Source organism: Haliotis asinina, chromosome 9 (assembly GCF_037392515.1).
Source record: "Haliotis asinina isolate JCU_RB_2024 chromosome 9, JCU_Hal_asi_v2, whole genome shotgun sequence".
In the NCBI taxonomy this organism is placed as follows: Eukaryota; Metazoa; Mollusca; class Gastropoda; order Lepetellida; family Haliotidae; genus Haliotis; species Haliotis asinina.
In genome coordinates, this window is record NC_090288.1 from 259,261 (window position 1) to 271,400 (window position 12,140).

The 12,140-nt window shown below is 38.5% G+C and overlaps 2 protein-coding genes across 2 annotated transcripts in view; one reads left to right on the forward strand and one right to left on the reverse strand.

The window, feature by feature from the left end:
- Positions 1-1,342: 1,342 nt before the first annotated feature.
- Positions 1,343-4,319, reverse strand: LOC137295517 (ADP-ribosylation factor-like protein 6). The gene has a single exon (XM_067826884.1). The coding sequence runs from the start codon at positions 4,255-4,257 to the stop codon at positions 3,688-3,690; it is 570 nt and encodes a 189-aa protein (XP_067682985.1). The 5' UTR covers positions 4,258-4,319; the 3' UTR covers positions 1,343-3,687.
- Positions 4,320-9,659: 5,340 nt separating this feature from the next.
- The window catches only part of LOC137295603 (transcription initiation factor TFIID subunit 3-like), a 67,179-nt gene continuing 64,698 nt past the window's right edge, over positions 9,660-12,140 (forward strand). The window contains exons 1-2 of the mRNA XM_067827035.1: positions 9,660-10,177; positions 10,691-10,857. Coding sequence (XP_067683136.1) covers positions 10,692-10,857 — 166 coding nt within the window. The 5' untranslated portion in view covers positions 9,660-10,177; position 10,691. The remainder of the gene's footprint in view (positions 10,178-10,690; positions 10,858-12,140) is intronic.

Genomic DNA, 12,140 nt, shown 5'->3' on the forward strand with positions numbered 1-12,140 from the left:
TGTCAAAAAGAGGGTAATATAAAAGTATGTCTACCACCTGCTGGTGAAACCCAGGACCAATTATATAAAGCTGGGTAATACTAAGGAAAGATGTGGCATTGGAGCCCACGATCAGCAGACCAGGGCCTGATGATGGTATAATACATAGAAAGAGAGAGTGTCAGATGTCATCCACAGTGATCATTCCACCACTACTTCTGAAGAAAGTAAGACCAGGCAGGTTTCATTGTATTTCCAACACAATATATTTATGAAAGTAGACAACAAAGTATTGGCTCTTTAAACAATCAATATGTTAAACACTGTGTACACAGGTGGACGGATTGTGATATAATCTTCAATTGAAGCAAATGTAGCATGATACTTGGATCATAAAATGGCTCAAGATTTTTGGTACTTTTTGTGGTGTTGTCCGATGAGGTGATCTACAGTACTAGTCTACTATGTGCCTCTATTCTAAAGTATGAATTTGGAAATTTAAAATATATAGCAATATCTATCCAGAATGAAATGCATAACCATACTTATCAAATTAGTCTGTTCACACTGATAATACAATTTTATAAGACACGTCTGCTTTTCCCATCCACACACATTCTACCTGCCTATCATGGTCTATACTTCTAATCTGAGCCTGAATGATCCAAGTAACACCAGTCGCAACTATACAATAAATAATAATATTCAATATTCACTAAGCCCAAGTGCACAAGTAGGAAACTTGAAACCTCTGCTGCTTTTCTGAAGGCAAGGCAGTCACATTTCAACAGTGTCAAGAGACTAATTTCATAATCCAAGTCTTTAAAAAAGAATTCAACATTAAAATTCAACCAGCTTAGAAAGAAACAATCTGATTTTGTGATTTGACACAAGATTTTCATTTGAGAGCATCCTGTTTCTGTTAGCTCACTTATTTTACACGCCAACAGATATTCACTTGTTAACCATCCAACCCTGACTGCTCCAGTAGTGCCATGCAACACTCATAAATGGATGGCAAAGTTCACTCACCACATTCTGGACAAACCATGTCCAATGATTCTACTTCACAAACAATATTCTCAATGTGGCACCTTGCTGTCATATTTGGTTACATGTTGAATATCACAGTTTGTGTGCGTCTGGAATGTAAATCTAAATGATCCCAAAAGGTAGAAAAATAATACAACAGCTGACATACAGCTATCCTGATACAAAATATGTACAAAAGGTGTCTTGGTAGCATCTCAGTATTGCAATGATTACAATTTGTTTATCAGTAGTAAAAGTGAAAATGACAAATTTGTGAGGCATGACAATAACACCCATCAGAAATAACAACTTTACACTGGTTATAAACTTGTGAACCTTTAGTGCCTTTAGAAGTGGCAAACATTAAGTATTCTCCAAGCAGTATCTCAGTCCTGAAACAAGTACATTAATGTGAGACAATGGTAAAAACAACCAACTTTTGCAGAGTTCCATCCTAATGATTATGTTCTCACAATGATGTATGACTATGAAGGTGGAATTAAGCCAGTCCACACACCATCCAATAACAACTCCTTGGGGAAATCGAACAGCTAGTCAGTGTTAACTACAGACTTGTCTAGACATCTAATAAACAGTTTCAAATGTTAGTGACCTTATTGAATGGTGATTCATATCTCTTGAACAGAAGTCCCTGTCCTCATGTTCTCGGAGTCCCAGATGTCTACAATCAATAATGTAGACACAAATCTTGACATAAGTTAACTTAGTTTTGAGTCAGGTCACCTATAACCTGTAGAAGGGTCTTGCAAAAAAATGTACAGTGTTATGTACATACATTCATATTGATTCAATCAATACGTGATTCCTGAAACAATGAAACTGTAAAATAACAGCATTCCATTCTCCACAAAGTACATTACACAAGTTTTTACAAACTTTGATTAAATATCAAAGAATATAGAGAAAATGTACATAACAAATGGAAGGCGTGCAATACTTTTCCAAGCTTGAAATGTAAACATATATTTTGACATATTGTGAGACCAACGTGAATTGCTTATTATCAACGTCATTTGGCTTACATACTGTGAACATCCTTTTTTGGCTTGGTGCCAATTTTACGGAATGACAGATTTAACTACATCACATGGTCAATTATTCGCCCAATCAGTAATTGCCAGAACTGCCGGCTGTCTGTTAGGCTGCCACTAATAGCAATGAAAGCAACCAGAGTAGCTTAACCTGTCAGGAAACATGTAATGCTTACTCGCACCAAATCCCTACCTGTGTGATATATACAGTAATTCATTTACTCATGGAAGTATTAGGTACTTAGGAAGTGAGATATGATGGTTTACTACATAAAGAGATGAAAAATATGTCAGTGTTATGTTCCAAATTCTGATGGTCTCACGATAGCATTGCGAATGTTGTTAAAAAAAGCATCTACCACCAAGACACCTGGACATCCAGATCCAAATGATTGCAAAGATTTTGTGATATGCAGGATTAAAATCTTAATGAATAAATAAAATACTGCTGTATTATTTCTTTCCAAGTAATTTCATTGTTTTGTATCAAACCACCTGTTGCTATGATTGGTCGAAATTGGGCAATTTCAATGGTTACCACTAAATACATTGCTATTTTTGTGAATTCGGCAATAGGATTTCTCTTCAAACTTAACATGTTATGGTAACAACTCAGAGGCGAGTATGTGCAGAGTGAATGAATCAAGGTTAATTCACTGTGTATAAATTTTCACGGTAAAATCTTTTGCATGAAAAGCATTGAAATGAAACCTGCGCAATATATATAATACACCTACAGTAGATCAGATTGTACCTGAGAATGGTAAATGTCCTACAAAGCAACAGTTTTAAGGAAAACAGCAATTACTTCTTTTTTTTTCACTTAATGACCAACAATGGCAACACAGCTCGGATGTGTTTTTATTTTGAAGAGATTTTCAAGTGACACCAACAGGATACTTGCAGCTACTAATCCATAGAAAATAACAAAACATGTCACATAGAACTGGAGCAGGTGTAGAAAAAAAACATCTTTTCAATAAAGCACCTGTACATCTGTATTATTGTAAGGATCAGTGGGTTTAAATTGTTACTACACATATACAATATCCCAACTGTAAACATTCAATGTTGGATCAGACACTACAGTGTGATTGGGACAGAGCAAAAAAAACAACCACACTGACATACCATGAACCAAGTCACAAACCCTGGCCTCTCTAAACCATTTAGTTACCACCTATAACCAGGACACATGTCGGTGGACCAACTGTTTACACAGTTTCAAATTATTAAACCATGTTCTTCATGTTGTACACCTTACTTCTTACTTGCTGTTGCTCTTCACATTTCTGACACATACACTCCATTTGTTGTGTACACCAATTACAATGTGCTGCACATTAACAACTTCATCAAAACGTTTCAGGTGTTGTTTTAGATTCTCTTTTCCAGTAAAAGCTATTTTCAATAAAAAAATGTACTCCAATTTTCTGTCGATCTATAACATTTACATATGCACAGGAAACGATTGGCATCATATAAAATGATAAAAAAAATTATTTCATCACACTCGCATAACTGTAATAGCTATTCAATCATGTACAGATATACAAGTTGGAACTATAAAGATCGTGTTGACAAATCTTTCTTGAAATACATTCATTAATATTGGCAGTGGCGATCATTTCTTTCCACTAACTAAGTCATTAATCTGGTCTGTCAACCACTCAACACCCTCGTGGAGGCCCTCCCCTGTGAGAGCATTGCTAGCACATATATGCCAAGGCTTATCTTTGATACTTAAAAGACCCATTACGTTAGAACACTTCACACTTGATAAAGCATCCCTCAAATCCATTTTGTTCGCGAAAAAAAGCACAGGTATCCTTCGGTTTCTGATGTCTTGATGTTGTAGGAGCCCGTCCAGTTCGTCCTTGGCAACCACCATCCTCAGTTTATCTGCACTATCTATAACAAAGATAATGCCATGGCATTCTTTGTAGTAATGTTCCCAAAGGTTCCGGTAGCGACCCTGCCCTGACATGTCAAATATAGTAAACTGGAGGCTCTTATTCTTCAGCTTTTCAACACTGAATCCAACTGTTGGCACGATGTGTGTGTTCTGGGAGTCTTCAGGTTTCAAGTGATTGATTATTGATGTTTTACCACAGTTATCCAATCCAACGACAAGAACGTTCGCCTCCTTCTTTCTCAACCCAAGGAGTTGGGCCAGCCTATCGAAGAACCCCATTCTCTGCTTTCTGTTGAATGTGTTTACAACAGAAGTTGAAGTGTTTGGGTTGTCAAGGTCCGGTATCTTCACCTTGTGAGAACGTCAGTAACTCATTCACGTAAGGCAATAACGTACAACTGAAACAATGCAGTTACATTTGATTATTGTGCAACAGACGAACACTCAGAGGAGAATTCACATACAACGGATTGTAATCACGCATACACTATGCATACCTGTGCTTTACCCGGCGTCATAAATATGTCCCACAAGCACTTGCCGCATCCGAGCATGCGTAGAAAGTAGTTAAGTACTACTTTCGATCAACACATTATATGTTACACATGACGTGGACAGGCAGGCTTCCTTTCGGTAAATATGCAGAGGGCAAAGGTAGCTATGCCTGCGACAGTGTCTTGATAAGTGAAGAAATGATGTTACATCTGGTGGAAGATGGATAAGATGAAAGGTGCTGCAGGCTCATAAATTACCTTTCTTATCGCCATTTGGTGCCTGTAACCCATTGACCTGGGTGTCTGTGACCCATTGGCTTGGGTGTCTGTAATTAATTAACAAGAGTGTGTGTAACCTTTTGAATAAAGTATCTGTGACCCATTGACTTGGGTGCCTGTAATTCACTGAGCTGGGTGTCTATAATCATTAACCTAAGGTGTTAGTAACTCACTGACTAGCGTGTCTATAGACCTTTTCACTAAGCAGTCTTCAACAAATTGACAAAGCTGTCTTTAATCCACTGACAAGGGCGTCTTTAATCGTTTGAGGGAGTCGGAGTATCATTTAACAAGGGTGTCTTTAACCATTCGAGAATGTCCAAGAATTATTTGACAGTTATGTCCATGTCACCTGATACAGTTTCACCTTATTTAGAAATTGTTTCACCCCAGCAAAACAAAAAACACCTATTATTATCAAACTATACAGTTGTTCCAATATTTTATTCATCTATGTATACATGCAGATTGTTTGGATAATTGTGTCAGCAAATGTTCATATTAGCTGTGTTTGATCGAGTGACTTCATTCGATTGCGATAGCGAGTCCCTGCCTTGGACAGGAATGAACCTGTGTGGAGTTCCGTGGTTCTGTACTGTGTCCAGAGGTGAAGAAGTCTCTCGTGAATCTTTTTGAATTTCTTTCTGTTGTCTCGTCATAGAAGACCCCCCAGTACCAGGCGCACTTGAGTTTTTACTTGGCCAGCCTCACTTTATGAACATAACATGGAAATCCGGCATCTTACTTCTTGTTACCCGCCTGTGCTATCCCTCTAGTTCATGGACCTGACGGCATGCCGGAACACAGAGAGGGACCCCAGTGTGTACAGGCCTGAGGTCACTCACTTTGTCTCCAGGTACCTCACAAAGTCTCGTAGTTGTTCTGTGTCGGGTCTTCAGACATGTGAAGGCGGGAATGATTCCGGTTCGTTTCGCACCGGTCGTTTCATCCCAATTCCAAACTAAGTCAATTCATCCCATATTAGAGGTCGTTTCACCCATAATCAAGAGTTGTTTCATCATAACTAATTACGTATACGCAGAGAATGGTATTATTGCTTAAGTCTGTTAATCCTAATTAGGCCATGTTTTCTTGTTGTTGTTTTTTTGTTGTTGTTGTTTTGTTTTGGGTTTTTTTGCAATCAGGTAAATGCTACCGTGTCTGCGTTGAGATGGCACATCGAACTTAAACTGATATCTCATCTCATCTCATCACGCTTAAAACTTGAATGAACATTTGAATAAGTCGGTTTTGAGGTAACTTCTTTGAAAGGCATTTGAGAAGTTGTATAAAGGAAGGAATCACTTGCTTGTTAACGGTGTTGGTACCTACACCGACACGTCGCATCCATTGCAATAAAGAAGTTGACTGTCCATAGAACTTGGCTGTTCGACATTGAGTTAGTTTTACTTAAATTTGCTGGCACTTTCGTTTCTCTCTGCAAACTACATTGTTCCAGCGAATCATTTTACCCCAAACACGTTCACCCCGCGCCTGAGCGTAATTATATACCGTCTTAGTAATCACTCTGCGAATTGTGCGCTTATAGACTTGTACCTCATTTCCAGGCATGGTTAGACAAAACAAAGACATTTGATATGAAATGTCATACAATGGAGATGATAGTACCATTTTTGCGATGTGCCGATCTCTAATGTAGAAATACACGGAGGCATCGCCATCGTGATGCTGTTGACACCAGCTCCACCCCTACAATGATCTTGCGCACCTCTCACTAAACTTTATATGCACAGGAACCCCCAACGTTCCACTTTCAGAGGCTTTTCGTGTTAGTAGAACAGTCATTCAAAGTTCATAATGTGTCCATTTTCTTGCCACCATACACATAACAAGTGGACAATGTTTGGAGTGGACAATGTCTGGGAGCGGACAATGTCTGGGAGTGGACTGGAGAGGGCTGGGGAGTTGTGTTGTCACCCTAATTTTTAGGACGTATGATTTCTGTTTCCAAACATTAACACATTCAGCTTGGATGCAAGTTAGTGTTGCAGCTGCAATGCAATTCTAAATGGTAAGTTTGCCACGATCACGGTACATGATAATTGATGGTCATCATTAATCAACAGTAAAATATAAAATTATGTTCCGATAAACATCTGGAAGTAATCGTCGTCTGATGGTCGGTGAATCACACCGGTTGATACAATCAGTGTCAAAATTTGTCAAATGACCAGTTTTGTAAGAAGATCCAAATATCATCGAAAGGGTTTGAAATAATATCGTTCGTAATACTACTCCTGAATTGTGGTAGTTACATCTGGAAGTGCTGCACAAAGACCCGTGACATTCTGTCATAAACGCTACATGATACTACTATACTAACAACTATATCTATGTCTGTGCAAGGAATATCTCATTCTTAGTTATGTTATAGTGTCTACTTCATTCATCCAGAAGCCACCTTATGAACATCTTCGACATAGACATTGTGTTGTTGTTGATAAGTGCAACCAGGTATGTTTGATCATAGATCAGTACATTACTACCTTCTTATGTCTATACCATATTGTATTTCGTGCATGTGAACATTGATTACTTATATAGATACAGAATGAAGTCAGAATAGGAATGTTGTTTTCTCCAGATACCCATAACCACATTTTTATCATGTGTCAATAGTAAGGCATTAACAGCAAAGCAATATTCAGCATTTTAGAATTTTGAAGTCAGAGTAGGGTTGTTATTAATACTTCTTTATTGGGCATAGCACCCACAATATATGGGCAAGCTCTGTCAACGACAAAGGAATAGCCCCCATTGTAGGAGTATTATTTTTTTTATTGGGCATAGCACCCACACTATATGGGCAAGCTCCGTCACAGACACGGGAAGAGCACCCATCATACTTAAAAGGGCAACAGTACCCACAAGTCTGAGTCGCGCGATAAAGCTAGACTCCTGGTTTCAAATTTCTTAATGTGAAATATTTGCTGAGATGTTTAATTTGTACTTTTATGACGCATTATTTAGTACTGGGCCTCACCACAAAGCCAGACTCCAGATTTGAATATCCTGCCCAGACTTTGAAAGATTTCTTGAAACTGTCCGAAGTAGCCAATACCTGAATGTGAATTGTACATTGCAATGATCCTTGGATTATTTTTCCGGTGTCAGATTGACAAGATGATCACTCTCTTACCGTCGATGCATAGATATACTTGCTGCACGGGATGTTAACGACGTCAAGAATCACTTTGCAGTGATTATGTGCTGATTCGCACTGTTGGTATTTGCATAGCTTCTCTCCTATCAGTTTGGACTCAATTTATTTAAGATTGGGGTCCAAGCTTTACGGAACAGGGGGAAGTTGTTATAGTGTCTACTTCAGGACAGCCAAAAACTATGTAGCCAGGCTATATGATATTTAGTTATTATTATTATTCTGCAATCTTGATCTTTATCACTACCGCAGAGTACATTGCTTTGTCAGCTACCTTGTTCCTCTTTGTCACTTCCATTAATTACTGTATATGACATTTATAGCCTTTATTGGTCATCCCCCTTGGCTGTGTCTGTCATCACATCAACTGCAGAAGGAAATGCTATTAGTTTCTCTATCTGTCCATTGTTGAATCTTTGCCTGTCTATTGTTGTTAAAAACTATGTATATGTATGCTCACATCTATACTGGACGTGAGATGTGAGTGTGGAGACCGGCATTCCGATTGTCTTTGTAGGGACGACCGTGAGCAGGATTATGCCGCTCGCAGGAAAGGCCCTGGGGTTGAGCTGGAAGTCCGCTCACCTCATTCATGTATACTTGTTTGTCATGTCTTGTGAAACCAACTAAAGAAGTCTGAACAACTGAACTATGTCCTCGTCTCACCAACGTATTCATCATTTGTCTTCGTCAAAGTATTGCATGTATGTAATTCTCCAGTCATCCTATCCATGAGCCGATCCGAAGTCGACGCACCAACCATATATGAACCCGTTGACAGTTATGTAAACAAACTGGCTTCTTCGTCGTTCAGATATCCCTACACTAACTGCATCTCTAGTTCCATATCTGGGTTAGGGTTAGGGTTAGGGTTAGGGTTAGGGTTACACTACACTAACTGCATCTCTAGTTCCATATCTGGGTTAGGGTTAGGGTTACACTACACTAACTGCATCTCTAGTTCCACATCTGCCGCGACAAAGAGAACGCACAAAACCCCATTTTCCCATCCACCATCCGCGACAGAAAAATGTTGAAGAGGCACCATTATAAATCACTTGTATAAACATGTCAAACACTGTACAGAAGTAGCTGAAAACTAGAAAGCTCGCTGAAAACTTACATTTGGTTGTAGAGACTTGATTAATAGACACAAATAATAGATTAATAGACAACAATTTGTTGTAAGGGACGTATATCGACAATATTGTTAGGAAAATCATCATTTAATACCTTACCTGATGCGTTGATTTAAAATTAATTAATATGTATGTCATTCCTTTACCCAAATATATTGTTGTTGTAATTTAATTTATCAGTGTTGCTCGTTTATAAAATACAAAGCTATAACCATTTGATAAATCGATTCATATGTGTACTAAAGATGACGTGAAATTTTACTGCTGACAGTCCAGGTTTTCATTCATGGAAACAACATATTGTTTACACAGTGTGTTCAACCCGTTTCAGGAGTGGCTCTGGTTTCGCGCCAAAATTTATGTCGTACATGATGATTTTTAAATACATGAAAATCATCCTATCAAACTGTTTGTTTGAACTTCTGTTTAGCACAACATGCAGGGCTTTTCAGGTGGAAAACATCAAGGAGCCATACCTTTAGTTTTGCTCTCTGTACAGGCGAATCATTGCTTAAAATGTATGTGTGCTTTGTTGAATTCAACAGGCATCAGTAAATATTTAGTTAGTAGTGTTGGGAATAGCATTTCGGAAAGGGAATTAACTCTGTCAAGAAAAGTCGGTCAAGATTGTTGTGATAGAAGGCGCATTTGACACCAATTTAACCGCCTTTGCATAGTATTGTGCTATGTTACACACTTTTGCATAAATGCTTTTGATATCTTGAATATCCGTGTCTTTTGGAGTCCGACGAATATTGCTATCTATTGCCTGACATATCCGTGGATGGAGTTTTTATTCCCTGTCCTTGAACTTTTGGACATTGGCAGATTGCTGTGTGGACACAATCATGAAGCCGGCACAGCTAACAATACTGATTGGCCATCGATTACATCCGCATGACCCAATTCAATTTATTCATTAGCTTTAACAATTGCAGTTTACTGCACATATTTAAGGCAAGTTAAAGGACGAGAGTGTGCAATGCCTTGTGGGCGCTCAGTTTATTCTGCCTAGCATGGATAAAGTGTTACTGGATGATAGGATCGGACAGAAGACTTTTCTATCACAGCCTCACATGACCGGGTGCAGCTGGTTACACTAGCAGGTAGTCAACTTGTAGATAACATTGAATAATGATGTAGCTGACACTGTTAGCATAACACACAATGACCCAAGGAACATGCATAACAATGAATGCACCGTCAATGAAGTGTTATTGGTATCCCTATGTTACTGCTATAATCAGGTAATCATTGATCCTACCTGAAATTGGTGGACATGTTCACAAAGGCATTTCATTTGGAAACTTCAACAGCTGATAATGTTTCCCATGGGAGTAAGCACAAACTACACCCGTACAAGCCAGTTGTGTTTCTTGAGTGTGAACTGAATCTTTAGAGTGACATGTCTACATCCAATGATCCATGCTAAAATCAGTGTACACTAGCTAAGTTAACATGCAGAAGTCATCAGAGATGACTACTGTTTGGTGGCTTGTTACAGGTAAATGTCAGGAGCATGAACGTTCTCATCTCAAGTCAAGGTTTGCATGTCAGGTAATGTAAAGCTGTTAGCAAAGTGAAAACTTGTAATACTTTTTAGTATATGTACTTTTCAGGATGGCTACAGAGTATTGTCGCAGGATGCTGCGAATCTGCATAGCTCAGCTGTGTCAGAATCTAGGATGGAATGCTACGCAGTCGTCTCCCCTTGAATTGCTCACCGATGTCCTAGAGCGCTACCTCATAGACTTGGGCAAGATATCTCACCGCTACTCGGAGCAGTGTAAGTGAATGGAGGTGATGTTAATGTGACTGAGCAGCTTCAGTGCAGTAGACTGATTTTACTGTTCATGGTGAAAAAAGGGAAGGATTCTTAAAATTATTAACAGTAGAAGTGGCCATATTTTCAAAAGTTTGTTTTTGATGTGCAATATGTGGTGTACAATAAGGCTGTTACGATTTATTCACATATTCGGTGAATCAAACCGTAGCCAGTCATGAATTTTGTTTGTTAATTGTGGTCACCAGAACTGAATATTAATGAATATTTTGGAGGGAGTGTGTGTTACATGAAACCTTATGTCCTTTTGAAAAGTGAGCTATGCAAGAATAGCCTTGCAGTAGTGCAGGTCATGTTAGTTTGCCATGGCTGCCCATGGTACTGTCGACTACAATGAGCACATACCAAATTGGAGTGTCATTTAATCAGTGGTCATTGCTGTGACAAATTTACACTGTTAATATGGTCATTCCAGGGCTGTTTTTAAGATATGTTAACTTACTTATACTAGGTGCAACCTAGGATCAGGTAGACTATAAACAGAGGGAGAGGAAAGTCCTCAAAAAGCCCCTGAACATATGCCTCAGGTCGTCATGTGCAAAGTGTAGCAATATGGCAGCAGCATAGTATTTAAGATTGAGCCCGGTTTATTTTCAACAACTGATTAAATTCTCTGAGTGTTTTGACAACTGAAAACCTACAGGTAGAAGATAACTATGGTGATAAGTTAACTGTGTTGCCACTTCAGTTTAAGTCAAATAATTGTTATTACTGTCAGTATTAAGACAGTAGGTTTCATTTTCAAGTCGGTATGTTATAGCTCACTGGTTTCCGTTCTTGATTCACCACGAAGATAGACTAAATTGTGTAGATAAAAACGTCTTTCACACTTTCACGCCATTTTTAGAAGCAAAACATACCTTTGGTTAATAGGTATTTGCAAGTTGTAGAGATAGTTTTATGACTTAAAAAAATTGTTAGGGTGTGTTTGAGGTGTGTTAAAAATATGACATATGGCCGATGTGTTTTGCTCCGCCATTGAAATATCACACGGTGTTGTTTGAGTGTTTCTAGTTATTACTTCAAAAACATCTTCCACACGTACCTTTAATTCTTACGAGGGGAATATGCTATCAGGAGAAATGTGTTTGCAAGTAATAGGGATAGTTTCACAATCTGAAAAAGAAGGTATTAAGGTGTATTTGAGGTCAGTGAAAAATATGACATATCGCCAATCTGATCTGATCCACCATTGATGCTTGTGAAGCTTGAAAGTTATAGATCTA